Below are 27,747 nucleotides of genomic sequence, written 5' to 3' on the forward strand. Positions count from 1 at the left end.
AAGCAATGTGCAGAAAGAAGCATGCTGCACATTCTGGAAAGAACACACAAACTAATGCCACCATTAAACCTAAGCTCCTAGAGCCAACGAACATATATGTGGACTCCTAAAAAAAAAGTCAGACTCATAGAAATAGAGTAAAAAAGGGGCTGCCAGGGGCTGAGGGGTGCGGGAAAGAGGGCGAGATTGGTACAAGGAGACAAACTTTCAGCTGTGAGATGAATAAGTTCTAATGTAAAACATGGTGACTATAGTTGGTAATACTGTATTGTACACCTGAAATGCAATAAGAGAGAACGTAAATATTCTCACACATACAAAAAGGTAAATATGAGAGGTGATGGATGTGTTAATTGACTTCATGGGAATCCTTTCACAATGCAAACACATCAAATTGCTACAATGTACACTTTAAATATCTTACAATTTTATATGTCAATTATACCTCAAAAAAGCTGAAATTAAAAATTAAACAATGAACATAAATCCTAGTGAGGACATTAAGAAACTGGAATTGAATGTAAGAATTCATGCATTTACCACACTTTATTAAGTGGATATTAGGCCAGTCACTCTGCTAAATATTAAAGATACATTAAAAAAAAGAAAGTAAAAAAGATATGGCCCCTCCCTCTAGAAGCTTGCAATCTACCTACTTGTCTGCCTGTCTGTCACTTACACAGCCGTCACTATGAGGCAGATACTCCAGGCACTTTACAAATACTGGCAGCCTAACAGGGATAGAAATGCTTAGTCCGCTAGTTACAATTCAGTGTTTTAAACAACTAAGAGAAGTCTGGACAGGAGTGGCTGTGGCAGGGTCATCGGTTCTGGTTTGGGAAGAGGTGAGCTGGGGAGTAGGTGTGAAGAGAGGCCGAAGAGGGCATTTACGTTGCGTCTTGAAGCATGAAGATGGACTTGCCAGGGACAGAAGGAGTTGGGGGGAAGAAGGAAGGAACACTTCAGGTAGAAGGACCAATGCGAGCAAAGGTTGAAGGCACTGGAATAGACGGTACACTCACAAAGCTGCCAGTAAGTTCATGGTCTCGTATGGCTAGTGAGTAGGAGCTGGGAACGAAAAGGCAGGCTGGCCTTTACACACAGTAGGAAGTCACTGAGGTTTTTTAGTAGCCTTGAGATATAATTAAATAATTATACATATAAAACATTCTGGTACAAGGTACAATTTGTATATATGTGTACATATATGTGTATATTTCTCAAAGTTTCTTCCCTGCGTTTATTGTATCTTTTAATCCACCATTTACAATCACTTTGAATTTGATTCATAAAAAAAGTAAGTACCTTCTTCATTCTTTTCATTATATTTCTCAGCAATATTAGACAAAGACCTGGAGATACAAATAAAAAAATCAATTTATTTAGAAATCATTTATTGGAAGACAGTTATATTTTGAATTCTTCTGAAGGAAACGTATAGAACAGTACTTGAAACTGATGCCAACTTTTAATGGAGAAGCTATCACTGAAACAGGGAAGGAGACACTATAAATACTGCCACTCTGTTGCCATTTTAAGATTCTTTTACTTTCCAAAATAATCTTTGAAGACACATAGTGCCAGAAGCCTAAAGGTACACAGATGAAGTGCTAAATGACTCTTTAGGATTTTGTATGATGATTTAAAACTCAGGAATCAGTAGAGCAATGAGAAACACGTGTATCTACCTAAAAATAGGAAGAAAACATGATCCAAACAACCTACTAAGGGAAAATGAAATCTCTCACAACTAGCTGAGTCAAAATATTATGTACGAAGTAACTGTTGCTACTAGTCAATGTTCTATTAACACCTGAGAGTCTCTATTTTCTACTGAGATATAGCATATGGATTCCTTTACTCTGAATAATTAGGTAAAAGCAATACAATTTTCTCCTCATAAAATTGACATACACTTACCATTCTAAATTGTCATCCAATAAAAAGAGCAGTTTCAACACCACCACAATGACAGCTACAGCTTGTACATCATATTTAACAGCTTTTGCCTTTTTAGCTATAGGATCGAATGTTAGAAAATCCACTTCTCCCATTCCAGTCACTTTTACCACGTGGCAGGTTAAATCATGCATTTCATCTGTTGAAGAATAAAAGAGTAAAACGTGAATTAAATTCTTTGGCTAACTAGACTATACTAATGTGTATATCTGTGAGATAAGTGTATCTTAAAATATGATACTATGCTAGAACTCTGAGACATACATTTTGTAAATAAAATCAACCAAGAAATGATATTTGTATAGAAAAATTAATGGTTGAACGCTAGCAAGGAGTATCTTCTCCTATTTTGACTTCCCCAAACATCTGCTATTTATAGGACACATCTTGCCACCTAAGGCACAGCCACACATCGTTTTTCTATTGTTTCATCCATGTTTCTTGTCTGTGTTTCTACAGCAATTTGCATTTACCTGAAACTAACTCTCCTGTAAGACCAAGAGCTTCTCTAAAAATGCACTCACTCACCAGCAGGAAGCCTGGCTAGCACACTGGAAGCCTGATGTGCATCTCACCAGCTGCACTGCTTTCCCAAAGAAACTATATGCTCAGCACAGACTGCATCTATTATTCAAGGCTGAATAATGTGGGACTTGGAGCCAGAAAATCTATGGCTTATGTATTTAGGCTTTCTAATCATTAGCTTTGTGACTCCAAATTAGAGTCACCTAACCTCAGTTTTTTAATTTGTAAAATGGGTTATGGTGAGGATAAACATTAAATAAGATAGCACAAGTGAATATACTTTGAAAACTCTAAATTACTGAGTAAATTTCTTTACTCACTAATTTAAGTACCCAGGATGTACCATATTCTATTTTAATTAAATTCAAGTAGAATGGCTATTATTTATAAGAGCATAATAAATTGTATTGTATTGAATCTCCTACACGCATTCAGTCATTATATCCTATTGATTCTATTCTCTTAATGTAGTATACAATACTTTAATTTTATAGTAGTATATACAATATTACACACAGCATATATTACCATATATAGTATTATATATAGTATATATTATTATATATAGAATTATTACTATAAAGAATGGCATTTCTTGAAAACTGTCTCCCCAATTTATTTAAAATTAATTATCTTGAAACTTTCTCTTATGCCAAAAGTACAGAGTAATAAAAAAGCAAGTGGAAGAAATTATGAGGAAGGAAGCCAGGACAGCAGAGAAAAACTAAGCAGTACAGGATTCTGAACTGGAGCATTATGTGGAAAGAACACTAGCTCTGGAATGGGACGGCTGGATTTAAGTATGTACTCAGCCATCTACCAGCCAGGCGTCACTCAGTTTGCCTATGTTTCATCTATAAGTGAGAATACCCACCTGCCCACCCTTCCCACCTTCACAAATGAGGTAATATAGATGGGGCACTTTGGAAACTCTGTAATAAAGTTCCCCACAAATTATATACTGATTGTGAAAGCTGCCAGAAATTCTCTCTGGCAGGCTCCTCAGTCCCAGTATGAGGGACAATACTAAGAAATGTGTTTGGAGTTCACTCAAAGCCATCAAAGAGGCAGTGCTTACTCAGTAAGGGTGTGTGTGACATGCTTGCTAAAACCTTTCTACCGAGTTCCAGAGACGACACCGTCATACATAAAGGCACTGAGGAGGGGCATTTGTTGCCCCAGTATGCTTAAAACCACTTTTAGCTTTCCGGGAAAGGGCCAAATACATGGGTTTCTTCTTTTTGATCAACAGCACCATAGAACTGATAGTACTATAGAGAACAAACTTTAAATTTTGAAAATGGCAATATTCTAGAGGTCTTCTTATAATCTTACAGGTGCTTTGTCAATCAATGACACATTTTACAATATAAATCTTAAGGTGCAGGGACTTCCCTGGTGGTGCAGTGGTTAAGAATCCGCCTGCCAATGCAGGGGACACAGGTTCGAGCCCTGGTCTGGGAAGATCCCACATGCCACGGAGCAACTAAGCCCGTGCGCCACAACTACTGAGCCTGCGCTCTAGAGTCCGTGAGCCACTACTGAGCCTGAGAGCCACAACTACTGAAGCCCGTGTGCCTAGAGCCTGTGCTCCACAACAAGAGAAGCCACTGCAATGAGAAGCCCACGCACAGCAATTAAGAATAGCCCCTACTTGCCGCAACTAGAGAAAGCCCGCGAGCAACAACAAAGACCCAATGCAGCCAAAATAAATAAATTAACGAAAAAAACAAAATCCTAAGGTGCAGGGACTATTACATGTTAGTCTGTCGATCTATTTTGTGTGTTGTTTCCCCCCCACAATTAAGTAACACAAACTCAGTACAGGACATTTACAAGATACATAAAGGTAGAAGAAAGGAAAAAAGGCATTGCCATAGCTTAGAAATAGCACTTCAATATTTTGGTATATTTATTTCTAACATTTTAATGAATATTTTAATTTTATGTAGCTATGCTTATATATAATTTTATAATTTGGCCCATTTCATTTTTATTATAACATAAACATTTGCCATGTTTTATATACTCTTCACAAACATGATTTTAAAAGCTGCATAATGTTCCACTGAATATACATAACATTGTTTACTTAAACATTACCTTTCTGTTGGATATTTATTTCTAATTTTTCAGTATAAATAAGGAGGTCAATAACATTTGTGTATAATTTTTTTTCTATATTTCAAATTATTTCTATTGAACAGTTTGTGAGAAGTAAAATTTCTCTATCCTGGTTCTTTTTAATACAGTCTCCAAAAAGGCACTTAACATATCAGATGCTAGTAGTGTCTCTCTGCCTATTATAATGGTTTTAATTCTACTTGTTACTCTCAGGAAGACTTAGGTAAGAAATAGTATTATATCACACACAGTGGTCAGAAAATACTGCCACCCTCATCTCTGTCCAACAGCAACTACGTGAGCTAGACACTTTCCATAACCCAGCCCGTGTCAGTTATGCGTTGGTAATTCCTTGTATTCCTTCCATATCTTAGCATTCCCATTATAAGCTCAGGATTTTGGAGTATATGAGAGAACACAGGAGCTTTCCGTATTTTGAAAGAACCATCAAAAAAGTAAATGAAAAACACCCAAATCCAAAACAATAATCTGATCTATGTAACATGCCAAAGCGCAGAAATCAGACTTTACAAATTCTGGAGTCTTTTTTAAAAAAATTTATTTATTTATTTATTTTTGGCTGCTGCGTTGGGTCTTCGTTGCTGCGCACAGCACTTCTCTAGTTGCGGCGAGCAGGGGCTACTCTTCGTTGCAGTGTGCAGGCTCCTCATTGTGGTGGCTTCTCTGTTGTAGAGCACGGGCTCTAGGCACGCGGGCTCAGTAGTTGTGGCACACAGGCTCAGTAGTTGTGGCGCACGGGCTCTAGAGCACAGGCTCAGTAGTTGTGGAGCAAGGGCCCAGCTGCTCCGTGGCATGTGGGATCTTCCCGGACCAGGGCTCAAACCCGTGTCCCCTGCATTGGCAGGCGGATTCTTAACCACTGAACAACCAGGGAAGTCCCCAAATTCTGGAATCTTAATCAAATGGCTAGTGACTTCTGAAATCTTAACCAGAGATGTACATTCCTTAGCTTAATAAATGATGTATTTGGGGCTTCCCTAGTGGCGCAGTGGTTGAGAGTCTGCCTGCCGATGCAGGGGACACGGTTCGTGCCCTGGTCCGGGAAGATCCCACATACTGTGGAGCGGCTAGGCCCGTGAGCCATGGCCGCTGAGCCTGCGCGTCCGGAGCCTGTGCTCCGCAATGGGAGAGGCCACAGCAGAGAGAGGCCCACGTACTGCAAAATAAATAAATAAATAAACAAACAAATAAATAAATAAATGTATTTGAAAAGTTTAAATTATTTTTTCCTTTTTAAAAAAATATTTTAAAAGTATAGACTTAATATTTACATTTGCGTATATGTTACTCCAATTTATGTTTATGTTTATAGTTAAAATTATACCATACATACAGTTTTACATATTGCTTTTTTCATATAACATATGTATTTTCCTCCCCTATTAAAAATACATTCAATCACATTTTTTATATTGCTTAAGCAATAATATAGTCACACCATGTTTGTATTTTCTGTTAAGAATAGAAATCCTGCATTTCTCACATTTCTAGTTTAGCAAGAAATTCAAGAATGGATTCCATCGGCAGATTCCATTCAGGTTACCTGTGTCTTGGTATATTGTGAACAACAGCTAGTAAGGCTGTCTTCACATTCTATGTTTCATCCTACCAGACTTGGAACTCCATTTCTTTTAGGGACTGGAAATAGCAATATATTAGCGAACAACAAAAATGTTACCATAGATTAACTTCTGGGATTTTTAAAATTAGAATTCTTTATGTAATAATCATGCTTCATGCAAATGAAGAAGTGCTGCTTTTCTGGGGGGAGTGGGTGCCTAGGTAATTAATAACACATACTGAAACACGTGTTACTTTACTTGTACTCAGCAAACTTACTGTAAAAACCGAACATATTCTCTCAAAATCCCTCACACCAAAATAGAACTAATTATTTCTGAACAGTGTCCTTTTATCCATTTTAAATGGTCCAAAATATTTTAAGAAAGGATTTTAAAATTAAGCTTCATGTTACTATGGACCCTGTCAGGTGACTCTAATAGTTTCTGATTTGAGAAGATGCAATATATTGTTCATAACAATTTAGTAAGTCAAAGCTTGTTCATTATATACACCACACACTTACCAGGGAGATTGACTTCCATCAAGTATTTCATACACAAGATGTTTGGATGAAGATAGCAGTCTTCGGTTACGTCTGGAAAACGTGGCAAATCTAAAAATGTGGCAACTTCAATTATTTTTTTAAAGATATCTTCATAGTTAGGCCAAGACTGGAATGAAAGAGATAGTCAAGGTAGCAATTTTTACAACACAAATTATTTTAAAAACTACTTTCTGATTTTAAAAGTAATATGGGGACTTCCCTGGTGGTGCAGTAGTTAAGAATCTGCCTGCCAATGAAGGGGACATGGGTTCGAGCCCTGGTCTGGGAAGATCCCACATGCCACGGAGCAACTAAGCCCATGTGCCACAACGACTGAGCCTGTGAGCCACAACGACTGAGCCTGAGCTCTAGAACCCGTGAGCCACAACTGCTGAGCCCGAGTGCCACAGCTACTGAGCCCGTGTGCCCGGAGCCCATGCTCTGTAACAAGAGAAGCCACCACAATAAGAAGCCCATGCACCGCAACGAAGAGTAGCCCCCGCTCACTGCAACTAGAGAAAGCCCAGGCGCAGCAACAATGACCCAACGCAGCCAAAAAATAAAATAAATTAAAAAAAATGTTTTTAAAATAAAAAACAAAAAAAATAAAAGTAATATGTATTCATTGAACAAAATTTGGAATGTAGAGAAAAGCATTAAGGGGAAACGCCCATAAATCCCAAATATCCTCACTAAGCAGTTTTCAACAGTAATAGTGGTCAATTAAAATTCTATCTGGCTCATAAAACTCTTACTGGCCTTACCCATGGTAGAGTGAAATCATTCCTTCTTGCCAATCATGGAAGAATCTGGTATACAGCTGCAACCCAACTGGAGTTACAATGTCGTCATAATCACTCCAAAGCACGACTTCCCTCTCACCCTCCACCAGCACCCTCTCTCCAATCTTCAAATTCACAGCTAACAGATTTAGCTCAGTGTTACATGATAGTCACATGCTTCTATGTGAGAGATGACACCAGGGTTTAAGTCTAATAGATAAAAATGTGCAATTCAAACTTCTATTTTCCCACATTAATAGCCTATAAGAGTATCTTATAGAATTCAGGAAAATCTATGAGCTAATATTAATAAATTAATTCTGTTCACTTTAAGATCACCCTTGTAGTTTATTGGGTATGCTACTTATATTTCTGCAATTTCCAAACATTCTTCTTATTAATACTACATATAATTTTTCCTCATTTACTCATCCACTCACATAAAAATATTAAATTTAGAGTCTATTCTATGCAAGATACTTTGGGAAATATAAAGTTGAATAAAGCAATCTCTTCAAGGAGTTTATACTCTAGAAAAGGGATCAGTGTACAAAAATAACTGTAGGATAAGATAGAAAGTTATCGAGTACTACAAGCAAGATTTTTTTTTAAGGTTTATGGGATTTCAGAAAAACTAACATTTCCGATACGGCAGGACCCCATTAAAACTAGGCCTGAATACAAACATTCTGGAAACCTGTTTGGCAGTATCTGTTAAAGTTGAGTGTGGACATATTCTGCAGCAAAGCAGCTCTAGCTACATATACCCAACAGAAATGTGCATGCATGTCCATGAAAAGACATGCACTAGAATGTTCATAACACTATTTGTGAAAGTCCCAAGCTAGAAACTACCCAAATGCCATCACCAATAGAGTAAGTACAAGAATAACTATCTAGTAAATTTTGATACAGTCTCACAGTGGAACATTATACAGCAAAGAAATGAATGCTCTACATGCAACAGTATGAATGAATCTTCAAAACATAACGTTAAAAGAAGCCAGATGCAAAAGAGAATGACTCCATGTATGTAAAGTACAAAACTCAGCAACTCAGCACCGAGCTTCTAGTCTACACGGTTAGAAGTCAGGAGAGTGATTGATTACTCTTGGAGTCGTGGAGGTAATGACTGCAAGTGAGCATAAGGGTGGAGCTCCTAGGGTGCTAAGGTTGTTTCCTGATCTCGGGACTGGTTCAGGTTATGAAAATTCATCAGGTTGGGTACATTTGTGATATGTTCACTTTTCTGTATGTATGCCTATTTAAAAAAAAAAAGTGGTAAGAGAGAAAGATAATATCAGCTCAATAAACTATTTTGTGTAACAGAATCACTTCATACATCACCTTGTAGGAGAAATAATCTAATTGGCAAATTCATAGTTGGAAAGACCTTTAAACGTATATGGTCTAACTTTACAAAATCCCCAGCAGGTATATATCTAGCCCTTCTTGTAAATCTCCAGTGATGGGAACTCAATACCTTCCCTGAAGGTAGTCTATTCCATTTTTACTGGGTTTAATCATTAAAAAGTTCTTCCTTATTCTAAGGAAAAATCTGTTTCCCAACAATTTGTGCCAATAATACCATTATGTCATGTCTTGCCCATTTTCTAAATGTGTGAAGGTGTTTGGAAGCCAACTGAAGGAACGAATATTTCTCTGTTAAATGTTTCTTTAGTACATTCAGCTCATATGCAATTATAGAGCACAAGGAAATGCTTTATAATGGTACAAGACTATGCTTATAGGGACTTCCCTGGTGGTTCAGTGGTTAAGAATCCGTCTTGCAATGCAGGGGAAGCTGGTTCGATCCCTAGTCTGGGGACTAAGATCCAGCACGCCGTGGGGCAACTAAGTCCACGTGCCACAAATAGAGAGCCCGCACACCGCAACTAATGAGCCTGTGCACTGCAACAAAAGATCCCGCGGGCCACAACTAAGACCCGATGCAGCCAATAAATAAATAAACAAATATTTTTTAAAAAGAGTATGCTTATAGAAAACAATCAAAGTGTTAACTATGCCTGATTTTACTTTGCCTGAGGTTACAACCTTCTTTGTATTGTATTTATTTTGATACCACTATTTCAATGTCTAAACTCCAGTTTTATCAGGAAAAAACAGGCTTTCAATTAGCTATATTATTAACATATGATTAATCTGTAGCTCAAGAATACAAAGTAAATTTCTGTCAATCCAAAATAGCAATGTGCCCTTTCAAGTCTTTTTTTAAATGCTGAGATACAGTAATTCTACTTGTACGCTAAAATACTATTAATTGTATTCTAATCTGTGAATTTAAAAGAGAAAAAAGGAAAACATATATTCTCAGTGACTTTTGGCAAAAGCTCTTTTTTCTTTATAAAATTAACTTATTTAGACATCTGCTGCATTTCGCACAAAATCTGAAGCATCTTTTCAAGTTAAAACAATTAACATTACTGACAAGGTTTATGGCAACCCTAACCCTTTCAAATAATGAAGGAAGGAGATGAAATTAAGTACTTTTATCTGCAAACAAAACAAACAATAGAGCAGTGAATGTTCCCCTCTGAAAAATAACCATCTCAAAAAACCAATTTAATGGATGATAAATTCATGACAAATAATTGCAAGGTCATTAATGAAAAGGAATCTGGTAAGCTAAAACACCCACAATAACATCCACTCCCTTCTGCCACAGACATCACTTGAAGTGGTGGCCCAGCTGTCCCTACAGGGCTGGCTATGGACTAATCTCCCTAGACATCTGCTCCTATTCCAACCAAGGCAGGCCACTCTTGAACCACTAGCTCAGCAAAGTATCCAACCTTGGGCAGAAGGCTGGGAGTACTGTTACACAGCATTGTTTTAGAGAATATGATCACAATGTCACATTTTTCTTTCTGTCCCATTGTCCTTAGCCTGGAGAGGTGAATCAGGCTCTAATTTTGACAAGATTGCAAAACATGGATATATAATAATTACAGTGAACATTTAATGACTGCGTTAGAATAGTCTTACTTTGACTTTTAGAAAATGCATGCATGTACAGAACACACCCAAGGAAAGGGTCTCATACAAGCTGCTGGGTCTTTGTATTTTCATTTGGCGTGGGGAATCTGATGTATTAAGTAGAATAAGAGGACTACCAGAATCCTGTTTAAAACTTTGCATATTTAGTTAAGGTATAATAGCACTTTGTTTTATACTGGTTTTTGGTTATCTGCTAATTAGTCTACTTTTTTTTTTTTTTGCGGTACGCGGGCCTCTCACTGTTGTGGCCTCTCCCGTTGCGGAGCACAGGCTCCGGACGCTCAGGCTCAGTGTCCATGGCTCACGGGCCCAGCCGCTCCGCGGCATGTGGGATCTTCCCGGACTGGGGCACGAACCCGTGTCCCCTGCATCGGCAGGCGGACTCTCAACCACTGCGCCACCAGGGAAGCCCTAATGAGTCTACTTTTTACCTCAAATTTTTTGTGGAATAAGATGTAATAACAAAAGAATGACAGAGGCAGAGATAAGAAAACTAGTCTGTACTGCTCAAAGCACCATTTCTATCAGTACCACTTGCAAGGTGCTTGCATAAAATATTCCTAGATCCCACACCAGACTTAATAAATCCATCCCTGACACTAGGACTAAGAGTCTATAGTTTAAACAAGCTCTCCACAATATTCTTGTGCAAAAAAAAAAATAATAATAAAATAAAATGAAGTGGCTCTCAACCTCATTTTTCTTGTCGCCTGGAAGAGACCCTCAGATGGTTTTACTTCACAAGCTTGACAAGAGAAGCACACCCACAAATTCCAGTGATGGTTGAGACGCTGTGGGAAGCCAGGAACAAAAGAACACATCAGCTGGTTTCTATTCATGTAGTCTGGCAGTAGTAATTCTGGAAGGGAGTGGGAGTGAGGGAAACTGAGAACACCTGTTATCATTACACTCGCCTTAATTTCCCTCAGGTAGATTTCAAACCTGTTAGATTATTACTCTAACAAAGATTGCACAAACAATCCCAAGAGCTACACACGGCCTACAGAGTAAGATGGTGAAAAAATCTAGAGTTTGAAGACTCAGAGTGTTATCAAACCTTGATCCAACAAGACAGTCATTTGGAGAGGCTGAAAGAGTGACTGACAGCTCTGGAGGAGTCTTTTTCTTCCTTCAACCGACGGGACCTAGTTTCACAAAGGGTGTAAGTTGCTCCCAGGCAAAGTGAATCATCATGGCAAAGTGCCACTCAGTGGGTCTGGCTGAACCAGCATTACATCTTTTCTTTTTACTCATTCAGAGAGGATGCTGTTGATCAACATTCAAAATACTGGAGATGGACTTTGGAATGAATTTCCAGTTTCCTCTTTATTACTTCTTGCTGAGTCTAGTGAGGGATGATGAAATGACTAATTCTTGAGAGGATTTAGAATTACTGTCAAGGACCATGGCAGAATAACATGTATGTTACATATTAACTGTTAAGAAATTGGTCTGTGGGTTTTAAAATACATAAAAATAAAGAAAATCAAGGCTGAAAAGATAGAAGTATCCCTACTGTGTGTTAAGTCATCGGCAGAATAAATTCTATCTGTAATAGAGATAAGTGTGTCTAGGCCCAACCTTGGTTCAAGCAGCAATTTGACTATTTGGTACTCCATATGGAGATGGTATCCCTGAAAAAGAATAGATTTTTAGTTTATTCTACCAGATGAACTGAAAGATTTTTGCTAGAAGTAACTGATGCTTCAAATCAGCACCACACTTCAGAAACGACTCAAAAATAAAGCAGCAGAAGAGGCAGAGGCAGAAAAGGGAGGAGGAGGTTATCTTTAAATTAGAACACAGACCTCCCTCGTGGTGCAGTGGTTAAGAATCCTCCTGCCAGTGCAGGGGACATGGGTTCGAGCCCTGGTCCAGGAAGGTCCCACATGCCACGGAGCAGCTAAACCCATGTGCCACAACTACTGAGCCTGTGCTCTAGAGCCCAGGAGCCACAGCTACTGAGCCCGCGCACCGCAACGAAGAGCAGCCCCCGCTCTCCGCAACTAGAGGAAGCCCGCGTGCAGCAACCAAGACCCAACGCAGCCAATAAATGAATTAAATAAATTTATTTTAAAAAATAAAAAATAAATTAAATAAATACGGAAAATGAAACAGCTACCTACCGGGAGTTGGGAATCACAACTCAGTAAAACGAGATGGCTGGAAATACTAAAACTTAATTTGCACACCTGTCTCCTCTCCTGAACTTTGCTCTTAAGTCAGGGTAATGGCAGGAAGACTCAAACTCTTACGGCCCGCTTGTTAGAAGAAACAAACCACATCAGTACTCCGTACTCTGTATTCCATTACCCTGTTTTAAAGTGAGTTTTGTCAGATTTGCTGTTAGTGGGACAGAGGGGCCCACTTAAATATTAACAGAACAATTTAATGGAAAGAAACAGTTCACGCAGGATAATGGTTTAAGGGTCTTTAAAGCTTTTTCCCCCCCTTCCCTTTGATTTGTTTTTAAGGTGTGCTCAACTTTCTGGAATAACAAAAACAAAACCAAACCAAACACAGAAGAAAAACAGTCCCCAGCAGCCCACACACACAAAACCCCACTGGCATTATCTTCATCACCATCTCCTAGAACAATTGCACCTTTTTTCATTTCTGGTGGAGGTACAGCTGCTGAAGAAGCCAAGACTTAGTAGAGAAAGCTAAGACATGGAAGGAGGAAAGAAAATGCTTCCTTTGTTAATGAAAAGCTGTTTCCACTTAAAAGTTTCAACATACTATGGAATAGTGAATGCACTTTTGTAAGCAAAGGCAAAGCATACAATGAAGAAAAGCTGCCTGTCAATTAAGTAAACAGTCATTTGAAGACATCCCAAACCGCCTCCATTTTTCTTGAAAAAGTGGGGGAGGGGAGGAAGGGAATATGGACATGGGAATACTAGACATGGCTGAGGACGTGTCTAAAAGGTATAGTAAATATGACACATAGGGCTTCTAGAGTGCTATAGATTCATTTAATTATAATACTAAGAAATCACAAGGCTAATATGTTTTTTAGAAGACCACAAGGCTATAATAAATTGTTCTAGCATGCATTAAAAACGGAGTGCTTGGGAAAGCATTTTATTGAATTTCACAAATATTCCAGTGAGTTTATTTTCCTTCATGAAGCAATGCCTTAAGACAGGTAAGGACAAGCTAGAGTTTCTGTTACACAACAGCAGGCTCTTGTGATAAACCTGATTACAATACCCTGTCAGAGGTGAACTTCCTGCTTTGCTATTAAAAAAAAAAAAGTACAGTGCCTCACCCTTACTTATTCTTAGTGTTGTTTTGAAGCAAAGATTCAGCTGAGAAAAAGCTAATGCTACATGCACCTGTTAACGCAAACTTAAAATAAGACTTCCTATTGCAAAGGAAAATTAACAAGGAATAAAAATGTCAGAAGAAATGACAAAGCACTGTAATATATTATTCATGAACAAAGGATAAAATGAACTCCACATGCCTTATGATTCACAAAACAGTTCAATTCGCATTTTTAGTCTGCTGGAATTATCTTAATGGTTGTAAATCTATCAGCAGTAGCAAAAAATACTCTTTTATGTTCAAAGTCTAATCTTCTGGAAGTTTGTGGTGAATACATTATTTTATGTGAAATACAGTCTTGGTCCTGAGGATGAGGTCATTTCAGAAACATGCTGTCGACTTGCACAGACCAAGGTAAACCTTATGAATAAACACGAATTTATGAACTTTATGATTTATGACCAGCTGAACAGGAGGCAGTTATTCGTTTTGGCCCCAGGATCAGAGCTGGGAAAAACCTATCCGAGTCCTCCTTCTTAAGATGTGCCTGTCCTCCAAATATTCTGCTGACTGTGGAATACCTATGTTCAAATTTCACATATCTGTACTAAAGGAGGTTAAAAGCTGGTATCCAAAGAGTAGACAATCCCCAAATAATTTTGATTCGATTTTGGCAGGGTTACGTGATCATTTTTGTAGCAGGCTAACCTTTGTCATTATTCAGTTTTCCTTAGATGAGCATAAACCTTGGTTCTCATTCCTCCTCTTGGGAAGCAGAGGTAGGGGGAGAAGTGGACTGAGCATGCTGGGTACTAGGGGTGGGCACTGGCAAGGGATCAAACTAAATCACAGACAATTCACATGAAATCACTGGTTTCACTCAGCAAACAGGAGGTATGATTCTCCTAAAACAAATATCATCAATGTAGCCTCAAACATACATTTTCTGACTAGAGTAATTGACTATTGGTTTCAGTATACTGGTGAACAGTACAAATAACTGATAAGATTATTCATCTCACACACTGGTTTTCATGAGTGATACTGACACACCCATAACTCAGCTTTTTAAATGTCCTTGCTTATAAGCAGAAGTTATATCCCTTACACATTTACCACTAAAATATCAGTGGAATGCTTTTTAATTTTCTCAGTTAAATGCCACTACTGAATAGCCTCTGGGTATATTATGTAATAAATACAAAAGAAGCAGTCTGGATGTTTACCACTTAGGTGGAAAAAAATCCCCAACAAATCTATTTGAAATCTTCTCTAAATAAAGCATTTAAACTAATTCTGTTTTTCAGCTATTTCAAATCATTTAACCAATAAACACAGAGTTCTTACCATGTATACATAATGATTATATATTAGGTCTTATGTATGATAAAATAGAAGCATTACACATGATCCCTACTCTCAGAGTAGTTAGGGATGCAAGAAATATACAAACAAACCCGACTGTTACATCTACCAGTGTACTCCTTCTCTAGTCCCCCCTCTGTGCCTCCCCCTCCAGAGGTAACTAGTATCCTGAATTATGCTTACCATAAACTTATTTTTTTTTAAATAGTTTTATCAGGCACATAAATATATTTATATAAATATATTTAGCTTAACTTCTTTTGTGAGCTTAACAAAAGTGATTTCATATGTATGTAGCTTCCTAAGTCTTGCCTTTTACACTAAACAGAATATTCCTTAGGGTCATTCCTGTTGCTTGTGGCTGTAGTTGATTCATTTTCATAGTTGTTTAATATACCATGTCTGATTATGTCACATTTTATCCATTTTCCTTGACAGACATTCAGATTGTTTTCAGTTTTGTTTGTTTTGTTTTTTCATTACCTTGCTGCCTTCTTTAGCCTTTAATCCCCAAACACAAAACTCCATCAATAGAAAACTAGTCAGGTAAATTGTGGCATATCTATACTGTGCAGCTCCTAGAAAAATAAAAAGTTAATAAGTAAATTGCAGTTATATAAGAGAATATCCCTACTCTTAGAAAATATACACTAAAATATTTAGGGATGATGGGCCATGATAAATGTAACTTACCCTCAATGATTCAGAAATAGAATTACATAGATAGATACATAGATAGGGAAGAACAGCACAAAGGATAAAATAAAATATTAACAATAGTTGAATCTGGGTAAAGGATATATTTTTATTTTTGCAGCTTTTCTATAAATCTAAAATTATTCCAAAATAAAAAGTTTATTTAAAAAAAGCTAAGATACAAGTGAAAAAGGTAAAGTACAATAGTTACTGTTACCAAGACATAATCTCATATATTTTTATGCTTATACTTTCTATCAAAATCTCTACAAGAAATCACTCCCCTATTTTACATAGCCCTGTCCCCTCAACTCAAGATTAATTTAAAAATAGTCAACAAAAGAGATTATTACTAGGCAGGTATTTCATAACACTCAGCTAAAAAGCATCTGAATATTGACTCTATTTCTAAATGTCTAAAAATGAGTATTTAGAACAATTCTGTTTCTGCCCTTAAAGGATTAACTACAATGGGAAACTACTACGGGAATTTACTTCCCATGATAAACAGAGAACTGGAAAAAATATATGAAACAACAGTTTTAGGCATCGGGTAACAGGAAGCACAGGACTATACAATCGCTGAGAGAAGAGAAACAAATGGCCCCAGATTACTGCCTGGAGGCAGTCTCCAAGCTGTAGTGCAGGGAGCAGGGAGTGAAACAGGGCCCAGTGGTCTTGCTGAGTTAAGCAGAGAGAGATTAGAGTTCCTGTTAGCTGAGGTGGCTATAATTTGCAGGCAGAGCACCAATGAGGATAAAACTGCAGAGAGAGAACTCTGGAGGTCTGCAAAGGGGTCCTCTCAAGTCTTTGGCTGAGTACCAATCTGTGCATGTGTGAGAAAAAACCTGAGGCCAGGGGAGAAAAAAAAATCACTGGATTTTTCCAATGAATGCAAACAATTCTCAGAGTTTGCATAAGGCCCCAGCTGGAGTGGAGAGACTTCACAATACTGGGGGCTCTGGGTAGAGTCTCCCAAAGGGACATGCCTTAGTAGCAGGGCTTCCTTAGCCTCACAATATAGGCTCTGGAACAGCCATTAAAAGAACAAGCTTCTAAATGATCAAACTGATATCTAAGTTACCTAATCATACACCAGAACAAAAATCCAGTATTCAGCAACACAAAATTCACACTGTCTGCATCCAATCAAAATTACCAGGAATGCAAAGCAGGAAAATATGGCACATAATCAGGAGACAAATCAATCAATAGAAACAGACCCAGAAATAACCGAGATAACAGAATTAGTAGACGATAGCCTTAGAGCAACTACTGTAAATATTGTCAATAAACTGGAGGATGTAAAAGAAAACATAAACATAATGAAGGAAACGAAAAAGATAAGACTAACATGGAACTTCTAGAAATGAAAAATACAGAATCTGAAATGAAAAAATTACTAGATGGGTTTAACAGCAAATTAGACATTCAAGAAGTAAAGATCAGTGAATCTGAAGATATCATCGTAGAAACTATCCAAAACAAAACACACTGAGGAAAAGAAAAAGAACAGAAGCCTTAGTGAGCTGTGGTCTGACATGTAGTTGGAAGTAAGGAAGGAGAGAAGGAAGGAAGAGATGGGAAGAGAAAGGAAGGGAAGGGAAGGGAAGAGAAAGGAAGGGAAGGGAAGGGAAGAGAAGAGAAATCAGACAGTCCTGTAGAAAGAAACATTTGTAAAGTGCTGAAGGAAAAGTACAAACCCAGAATTCAATACTAGTGAAAATGTTTTTTCAAAAATGAAGGCAAAACAAAGACATTTTTAGACCAAAAAGTGCCAAAAGAATTCACTGCCAACAGATCTGTACTATAAGAAATGTTACAGGACATTTTCAGACAGGAAGAGTGCCAGAAATGGCAAAAGGTGGGTAAATATGAAGTAGTTCTTCTCATTTTAATTTCTTAAAAAGATAAACAACTTTTTAAAGCAAAAATAATTCCAACGCATTGTGGAATATCTAACAGGTAAAGATAAAATGTTTAACACTAAGGGATGGGAGGAGGGAAGTGGAAGTATATATATTCTTGTAAGGGTCTTACACTATACATGTACTGGTATATTATTGAGGCAGACTGTGGTAAGTTAAAGATGAATTTTATAAACTCTAGAACAACCTCTTAAAAAAATAGAGGTATGGTTAATAAATCAATAGTAGAGATAAAGTGGAATCATAAAAAAAATCTTAATTCAAAAAAGGCAGAAAAAGAAGAAACAAGAAATTAAGACTAGATGGGACACATAATAGTAAGATGGTACAAAAACAGAACAAAAGACCATACAATGAGTAAAAGGCCTAAAGCACTGTAGTTCCAAGTCTGAGACTGCCATCTGCATGACCTTGGCAAATCATTCTACCTGTCTGAGGTGTTTACTCACATGTAAAATTGGGAAGATGGTGAACCATACTCATGCAGGGGTTTAGTAAGGATCATAAATGTCTCTTGAATTAAACTGAAAACAATGTGAAGGTTATGAAGGTTAGGAAAGCCTATGAAAATAATTCCTTAAGTGGGTAAACGGAGGATAATATTTAATATTAATATTTAGTACACTGAAAACCTTCTGATGAAGAGCACAGGGAAAATAACCTTTGAGTACTATAAATAGTGATAAAGTCTCATAATTAAAAGGACAGAAGCGCTGCCATTGGAGACAGCTGAAAAGAGATCTAGAAGAAGACTAACACAAGCAAAGGACTTAAAATAGTGCCTCTTGAGGGACTTCCCTGGTGGACCAGTGGTAAAGAATCCACCTTCCAATGCAGGGGATGCGGGTCTGATCCCTGTTCAGTGAACTAAGATCCCACATGCTGCGGGGCAACTAAGCCCATGCGCTGCAACTACTGAGCTCATGAGCCTCAACTAGAGAGCCCGCGTGCCACAAACTACACAGCCCACGCACCCTGGAGGCTGTGCCACAACTAGAGAGAGAAAACCCACACGCCACAATTAGAGAGAAGCCTGCGCGCCGCAACAAAAGATCCCGCGTGCCTCAATGAAGATCCTACGTGCCACAACTAAGACCTGACGCAGCCAAAAATTTAAAAATAAATAAATAAATATATTTAAAAAATATATGCCTCTTGAAACAACATAATAACTTTCATCTCTTCTCTCCAAAGCAACATAGTGTGCAAATAACAACAAAAAATACTGTTTTTTAAATTTGAAATTACCTAAAGGTCTCTATATAAAACTTTTAGTCTCAACACTACACCTATTTGCAATGCACACACCTAACATTATAGCTGTATTTTGAGGATTGCGTAACCTAAAGGATTAGATGTAGCCACGTAAGGAAAACAAAAAATAATAATTCTACTCTTCATTAAATTATGACTAATGTCCATATTTGAATAGAACAAAAACTCGATGACATTTTTTAAAACTCCAACACCGAATAAGTCAGGAGAGGAATATAAATCACCAAATTACTCTTGTGTCTTATAAGTGACTACAAAGTAAAAAAGAAAATAACATACCTCTATAGCAAAGATTCCTTTGTCACGCCCATATAATTTCATCTCTTCTGGAAAATGCTGAAAAGCATTTATATAAGGAATATGTTCCTCTTCAACGAATCTATATTTTTAAAAAGAGTTTCAATAAAAGATATGTACTGATTTGGCAAAGTAAACAAAAGAGGTAAAAATGTATTTCAAAGACAAGGTAAGAATCAGTTGAGTACACCGTATATCCTACATATATGTAAGGATAATTAATCTGAAAATATCTATTATTCTCTGTACCCCTGTGTGGAGAAAACATTTAGTTGATTAATAATCTCTTAAGTTTCTGCCCAAATAGACAAAATATTTCCAAAAGGTGTGTTTATCTAATTTGTCAATTCACCACCAGGCTTGCAGACATGGCATTCCTTCCTCCTATTCCTAGTTCCTCTCACATGATTAGCTCCTATTAATCTCTTAAATCACTTCTTCAGCGGGACCTTCCTTGATCCCTGTTTTCCTTGTTAGAATACCTCCTTGCCCACCATTCAGTCTCCAGTACCTATGACAGTGCACGGTAGGTGCCTGTCACTGGAAGAACAATTAAACAAAGGAACATTTGTTCACCACTCCATCTCAATGTCTGGTACATAGTAGCTGATCAAATATTTTGAGTAAATTATTGAGTTTAAAGAAACTAGCACATATATATAAATAAACACTCATACATACTTACTTACAATTCATTCATTCGTTCAACAGAAATTTATTGAGTACTATATACCCAACACTATTCTAGGCTGGGGGATACAGCAGGGAACAAAACAGTAAAATATTCTTGTTCCCATGGAGTTTACATTCTAATGAAAAGAGAAAGATGACAAAACAAATAAGTGAAATTTATAGTATGTCAGATAGGAAAAAATGGTAAGAAGAAAAATAAAGTAGAGAATAGAGAAAGAGGGATGGGCACAGACTAACAGCATCCCATATACCCTCCGAACCAACAAACCACTACTCCAGGCACGTCCCCTGGAAACACTGTCTCTGTTTATATTATTATTATACTTTTCAAAAGTTTCAATCTGTGACAGACTGGAAATTTAACAAATTGGTTCTTCATTACAGGTAATTTAAGAAGCACTGCATTAGAGGAAAGTTGTCTCTACCTGTAAAACATATCCTGAACCCCTTCACCTCATTCCATTTCTATTACCACCACCCTAACCCAAGCCACTACCCTCTTGCTTTAAGTGTAGAAAAGATCACCCGGTCTCCCTGCTTCCACCTGTGCCTACCTAGAATCCACTTTCCTCACAGTTGCCTGAGTGATCTTGAAAACATTAATCAGATTATGTGTCTCCTGCTAAAATCTTCCAGTGGCTTACTATCACACTTAAAGCCAAACTCCCAGTGGGAATGGGGTTTCCTTTTGGAGTGATGAATATATCCTGGAAATAGAGGTGATGGTTGCACAACCTTGTGAATATACTGAAAACCACTGACTTGTACACTTTAAAAGGGTGAGTTGTATTGTATATGAACTATACCTCCAAAAAAAAAAAAAAATCCAAACTCCTAACTTGGCTTACAAAGACCTACATCTGGCCCCTGTTTATTATCTCCCTGTCCACAACTTCCTACTCCTCCTTCAAGTTCTTACTCCCATCACTTCAGCCTCCTCTGCTCCTTGATCACACAGAGCTTGAAAGTGCGTTAGAGCCTGGCACTAGCAGCCTCCCTCTACCTGGAACGCGAGTACTTCAGATATTCAGCTGCTGGCTCTATTTTCAGTCAGAGTGCGGCTTAAACTCCACCTTCTCAGTGAGGCCTTCCCTAATAACCCATCTAAAGTAGCCATCTGGTCACTCTCTATCACATCATCCTACTTCTTTTTTTTTTTTTTTGGGGTACGCGGGCCTCTCACTGCTGTGGCCTCTCCCTCTGCGGAGCACAGGCTCCGGACGCGCAGGCTCAGCGGCCATGGCTCACGGGCCCAGCCGCTCCGCGGCATGTGGGATCTTCCCGGACAGGGGCAAGAACCCGCGTCCCCTGCATCGGCAGGCGGACTCCCAACCACTGCGCCACCAGGGAAGCCCCATCATCCTATTTCAATCTCCTGAACAGCACTTCACTGTCTGATCGTTTTTTAATTTATTTGTGTATTTGCTCATCTAGTCTTAAACGTCACGAGAGCCGGGACTTTATCTATATATGGTTCACAACTGTATTTCAGGCATCTAGACTCTAGAACAACACCTGTGTATAGTAGGTATTCAATGAATATTTGTGGAACAAATACATGTTAGCTATTTTTATTTATTATCATTGTTATTGTTAGGTAGGTAGGGTTCTTTAAAGGCTATATAAGGGCTATGAATTTATCCTAAGGACCATGGATGCTGCTAAAGGATCTAAACAGGGAAGTGACATGCAGGATCAGTATAAATGTATGGGTACTGGGGCCAGGCAAATAATGTATTCCCTTCAAATCAATGTGCTTTACGTAGTTTTTCAATAGTAGCTCTCAAACTTTAGCATCCATTAGAATCCCCTGGAGGGCTTATTAAAACAGAGACTACCAGGCCCTGTCCCCAGAGTTTCTGATTCAGAAGGTTAGAATGGGTCCAAGAATTTACATTTCTAACAAATCACTGGGTGATGCTGACACTGTTGTTCGGGGGACCACACTTTGAGAAGAGCCTGTGATTTAGAGCTCTTTTCCAAGAAAAGCAGAGAAAGGGGATCAGTGGTGAAGTCTCTTTTCCTACTGCTCCAAGCAGTTAAACTGGGTCCCAAATTTGTATGTCCCACAGGGCAAAATAAAAGCCCTCCAGATAACTAGATCTAATCTCCTTGAAGGGAATTCCCCTTGGAGGGGGAAGGGAGGAAAGAGGGAGGAAAGGAAAGAGGGAGACAGAGGGGTGGGGAGAGAGGCAGAAGGAGAGGCGGGAGAGAGAGAGAGACAGATAGACAAAGGTGCAGGATCTTATCCCATCCTTCCAACCACATACAATATTCTCCCTGAGAAGAATTTTCGGGCAGATATTACTTTCTCCAACTTGTGAGATTTCTAGGAGAGTTGCGTTACCCCCTTACAGACGGCCCTGCGTAGGATGGCTAACCCTGTTATCCAGCTCCAGTGACATGATTAGACTGCTGTTTCTATTAAGATCCCTCTGGTTTTCAGGAGGAAATGGACAGGAGTGGCACAAGACTCACTTGGAAGGCTGCTAAGTAACCCAGGTGAAGAGAGAGGGAATTGGGGAAAAATCGTTTGAGAGTTATTTTGGAAGTATAATTGAGAGGACATAATGATTAACTCTATTAACTATATGTAGAGAGAAGAAGGAGTCAAGGATGAGCCTCAGGTGGCTGTATGGGACGCAACATGGCGCAGGTATTTACGAAGAAAGGAAACACTAGAGGAGAAGCTGGAGTGAGGAGAGAGATGATGAAGGAGTGCCTAGAAGGCAGGTGAATATATGAACACATGGGTCTGGCCCTCAGTAGACAAGTCTGGGCTGGAAATCCAGATTTGAGAATCATCGTATAGATGGTAATTAAAGCCTTGGGAAAGGATGAGATCACCCAATGAGGGCATACAGAACAAGATGAGGTTTATAGTTATTTTATTTTTGGCTGTGCTGGGTCTTCACTGCTGTGCATGGGCTTTCTCTAGTTGAGGTGAGCGGCGGCTACTCTTCCTTGCAGTGTGCAAGTTTCTCACTGTCGCGGCTTCTCTTGTTGCAGAGCACGGGCTCTAGCCACGCAGGCTTCAGGAGCTGTGGCACGTGGGCTCAGTAGTTGTGGCTTGCAGGCTTTAGAGCTCAGGTTCAGTAGTTGTGGCACGTGGGCTTAGCTGCTCCGTGGCATGTGGGATCTTCCTGGGCCAGGGCTTGAACCCGTGTCCCTTGCACTGGCAGGCAGATTCTTAACCACTGCGCCACCAGGGAAGCCCCGAGGTTTTTAGCTTAACAGTAAAATTCACTGAATCATGGACTCTCTGCATGTACTGCTTTTTGTGTTTTCTTTTAAACATCTTTATTGGAGTATAATTGCTTTACAATGGTGTGTTAGTTTCTGCTGTATAACAAAGTGAATCAGCTATACTTACACATATAACCCCATACCCCCTCCCTCTTGCATTTTCCTCCCACCCTCCCTATCTCACCCCTCTAGGTGGTCACAAAGCACGAGCTGATCTCCCTGTGCTATGCGGCTTCTTCCCACTAGCTATCTATTTTACATTTGGTAGTGTATATATATATATGTTCATGCCACTCTCTCACTTCGTCCCAGCTTACCCTTCCCCCTCCCCGTGTCTTCAAGTCCACTCTCTATGTCTGCGTCTTTATTCCTCTCCAGCCCCTAGGTTCTTCAGAACCTTTTTTTTAAAATATATATTCCATATATATGTGTTAGCATACGGTATTTGTTTTTCTCTTTCTGACTTACTTCACTCTGTATGACAGACTCTAGGTCCATCCACCTCACTACAAATAACTCAATTTCGTTTGTTTTTATGACTGAATAACAGTCCATTGTATATATGTGCCACATCTTCCTTATCCTTTCATCTGTCGATGGACACTTAGGTTGCTTCCATGTCCTGGATATTGTAAACAGTGCAGCAATGAACATTGTGGTACATGACTCTTTTTGAATTATGGTTTTCTCAGGGTGTAAGACCAGTAGTGGGACTGCTGAGTCATATAGTAGTTCTGTTTTTACTTTTTTGAGGAAACTCCATACTGCTCTCCATAGTGGCTGTATCAATTTACTTTCCCACCAACAATGCAGGAGGGTTCCCATTTCTCCACACCCTATCCAGCATTTATTGTTTGTAGATTTTTTGATGATGGCCATTCTGACTGGTGTGAGGTGATATCTCGTTGTAGTTTTTTTTTTTTTTTTTTAACATCTTTATTGGGGTATAATTGCTTTACAATGGTGTGTTAGTTTCTGCTTTATAACAAAGTGAATCAGTCATACATAAACATATGTTCCCATATGTCTTCCCTGTTGCTCATTGTAGTTTTGATTTGCGTTTCTCTAATGATTAGTGATGTTGAGCATCCTTTCATGTGTTTGTTGGCTATCTGTATTTCTCCTTTGGAGAAATGTCTATTTAGGTCTTCTGCCCATTTTTGGATGGGGTTGTTTGTTTTTTTGATATTGAGCTGCATGAGCTGCTTGTATATTTTGGAGATTAATCCTCTGTCAGTTGCTTCATTTGCAAATATTTTCTCTCATTCTGAGGGTTGTCTTTTCATCTTATTTATGGTTTCCTTTGCTGTGCAAAAGCTTTTATGTTTCATTAGGTCCCATTTGTCTATTTTTATTTCCATTTCTCTAGGGGGTGGGTCAAAAAGGATCTTGCTGTGATGTATGTCAAAGAGTGTTCTGCCTATGTTTTCCTCTAAGAGTTTTATAGTGTCTGGCCTTACATCTAGGTCTTTAATCCATATTGAGTTTACTTTTGTGTATGGTGTTAGAGAGTATGCTAATTTCATTCTTTTACATGTAGCTGTCCAGTTTTCCCAGCACCACTTATTGAAGAGGCTGTCTTTTCTCCATTGTATATTCTTCCCTCCTTTATCAAAGATAAGGTGACCATATGCGTGTGGGTTTATTTCTGAGCTTCCTATCCTGTTCCATTGATCTATATTTCTGTTTTTGTGCCTGTACCACACTGTCTTGATTACTGTAGCTTTGTAGTATAGTCTGAAGTCTGGGAGCCTGATTCCTTCAGCTCCATTTTTCTTTCTCAAGACTGCTTTGGCTATTTGGGGTCTTTTGTGTTTCCATGCAAATTGTGAATTTTTTTGTTCTAGTTCTGGGAAAAATGCTATTGGTAGTTTGATAGGGATTGCATTGAATCTGTAGATTGCTTTGGGTAGTATAATCATTTCCACAATGTTGATTCTTCCAATCCAAGAACATGGTATATCTCTCCATCTGTTTGTATCATCTTTAATTTCTTTCATCAGTGTCTTATAGTTTTCTGCATACAGGTCTTTTGTCTCCTTAGGTAGGTTTATTCCTAGGTATTTTATTCTTTTTGTTGCAATGGTAAATGGGAGTGTTTCCTTAATTTCTCTTTCAGACTTTTCATCATTTGTGTATAGGAATGCAAGAGATTTCTGTGCATTAATTTTGTATCCTGCTACTTTATCAAATTCATTGATGAGCTCCAGTAGTTTTCTGGTAGCATCTTTAGGATTCTCTATGTATAGTATCATGTCATCTGCAAACAGTGACAGTTTTACTTCTTCTTTTCTGATTTGGATTCCTTTTCTTTTTCTTCTCTGACTGCTGTGGCTAAAACTTCCAAAACTATGTTGAATAATAGTGGTGAGAGTGGTCAACCTTGTCTTGTTCCTGATCTTAGTGGAAATGGTTTCAGTTTTTCACCACTGAGAACGCTGCTGGCTGTGGGTTTGTCATATATGGCCTTTATTATGTTGAGGAAGGTTCCCTCTATGCCTACTTTCTGGAGTGTTTTTATCATAAATGGGTGTTGAATTCTGTCAAAAGCTTTTTCTGCATCGATTGAGATTATCACATGGTTTATATCCTTCAATTTGTTAATATGGTATATCACATTGATTGATTTGCGTATAATGAAGAATCCTTGCATTCCTGGGATAAACCCCACTTGATCATGGTGTATGATCCTTTAATGAGCTGCTGGATTGTTTGCTAGTATTTTGTTGAGGATTTTTGCATCTATGGTCATCAGTGATATTGGCCTGTAGTTTTCCGTTTTTGTAACATCTTTGTCTGGGTGTGGTATCAGGGTGATGATGGCCCCGTAGAATGAGTTTGGGAGTGTTCCTCCCTCTGCTGTATTTTGGAAGAGTCTGAGAAGTATAGGTGTTAGCTCTTCTCTAAATGTTTGATAGAATTCGCCTGTGAAGCCATCTGGTCCTGGGCTTTTGTTTGTTGGAAGACTTTTAATCACAGTTTCAATTTCAGTGCTTGTGATTGGTCTGTTTATATTTTCTATTTCTTCCTGGTTCAGTCTCAGAAGGTTGTGCTTTTCTAAGAATGTGTCCATTTCTTCCAGGTTGTCCATTTCATTGGCATATAGTTGCCTGTAGTAATCTCTCACGGTGCTTTGTATTTCTGCAGTGTCAGTTGTTACTTCTCCTTTTTCATTTCTAATTCTGTTGATTTGAGCCTTCTCCCTTTTTCTTGAGTCTGGCTAATGGTTTATCAATTTTGTTTATCTTCTCAAAGAACCAGCTTTTAGTTTTATTGATCTTTGCTATCATTTCCTTCATTTCTTTTTCAGTTATTTCTGATCTGAGCTTTATGATTTCTTTCCTTCTGCTAACTTTGGGTTTTGTTTGTTCTTCTTTCTCTAATTGCTTTAGGTGTAAGGTTAGGTTGTTTGAGATTTTTCTTGTTTCTTGAGGTAGGATTGTACTGCTATAAACTTCCCTCTTAGAACTGCTTCTGCTGCATCTCATAGGTTTTGGGTCGTTGTGTTTTCATTGTCATTTGTTTCTAGGTATTTTTTGATTTCCTCTTTGATTTCTTCACTGATCTCTTGGTTATTTAGTAGCGTATTGTTTGGCCCCCATGTGTTTGTATGTTTTACAGTTTTTTTCCTGTAATTGATATCTCGTCTCAGAGTGCTGTGGTCAGAAAAGATACTTGATACAACTTCAGTTTTCTTAAATTTACCAAGGCTTGATTTGCAACCCAAGACATGATCTATCCTGGAGAATGTTCCATGAGCATTTGAGAAGAAAGTGTATTCTGTTGTTTTTGGATTGAATGTCCTGTAACTATCCATTAAGTCCATCTTGTTTAATGTATCATTTGAAGCTTGTGTTTCCTTATTTATTTTCATTGTGGATGATCTGTCCATTGGTTAAAGTCCCCTACTATGACTGTGTTACTGTCAATTTCCCCTTTTATGGCTGTTAGCATTTGCCTTATGCATTGAGGTCCTCCTATGTTGGGTACATAAGTACTTACAAATTGTTATACTTCTTCTTGGATTGATCCCTTTATCATTATGTAGTGTCCTTCTTTGTGTCTTGTAATAGTCTTTATTTTAAAGTCTATTTTGTCTGATATGAGAATTGCTACTCCAGCTTCCTTCTGATTTCCATTTGCATGGAATATCTTTTTCCACCCCCTCACTTTCAGTCTGTATGTGTCTCTAGGTCTGAAATGGGTCTCTTGCAGACAGCATATATACGGGTCCTGTTTTTGTATCCATTCAGCCAGCCTATGTCTTTTGGTTGGAGCATATTTACATTTAAGGTAGTTATCGATATGTATGTTCCTATTACTATTTTCTTAATTGTTTTGGGTTTGTTATTGTAAGTCTTTCCCTTGTGTTTCCTGCCTAGAGACGTTCCTTTAGCATTTGTTGTAAAGCTGGTTTGGTGGTGCTGAATTCTCTTACCTT

General features: G+C 38.3%; 1 protein-coding gene across 3 annotated transcripts in view; it reads right to left on the reverse strand.

Annotated features, from left to right (window-relative positions):
* TAF1B (TATA-box binding protein associated factor, RNA polymerase I subunit B) overlaps window positions 1-27,747 on the reverse strand; it is a 72,513-nt gene that overhangs the window by 24,795 nt on the left and 19,971 nt on the right. For 2 of the 3 annotated variants that reach the window (XM_027113838.1, XM_027113837.1), the window contains exons 8-11: window positions 19,350-19,449; window positions 6,716-6,863; window positions 1,921-2,098; window positions 1,306-1,352 (exon numbers count right to left, since the gene is read on the reverse strand). In XM_027113838.1, coding sequence (XP_026969639.1) covers window positions 1,306-1,352; window positions 1,921-2,098; window positions 6,716-6,863; window positions 19,350-19,449 — 473 coding nt within the window. Of the gene's footprint in view, window positions 1-1,305; window positions 1,353-1,920; window positions 2,099-6,715; window positions 6,864-15,654; window positions 15,750-19,349; window positions 19,450-27,747 lie in introns of those variants that run through there. The other variant, XM_027113839.1, reaches the window with a different exon arrangement.

Source organism: Aethalodelphis obliquidens, unplaced genomic scaffold, assembly GCF_003676395.1.
Source record: "Aethalodelphis obliquidens isolate GAN/ISIS:26980383/991018 unplaced genomic scaffold, ASM367639v1 scaffold12, whole genome shotgun sequence".
Taxonomy (NCBI): Eukaryota; Metazoa; Chordata; class Mammalia; order Artiodactyla; family Delphinidae; genus Aethalodelphis; species Aethalodelphis obliquidens.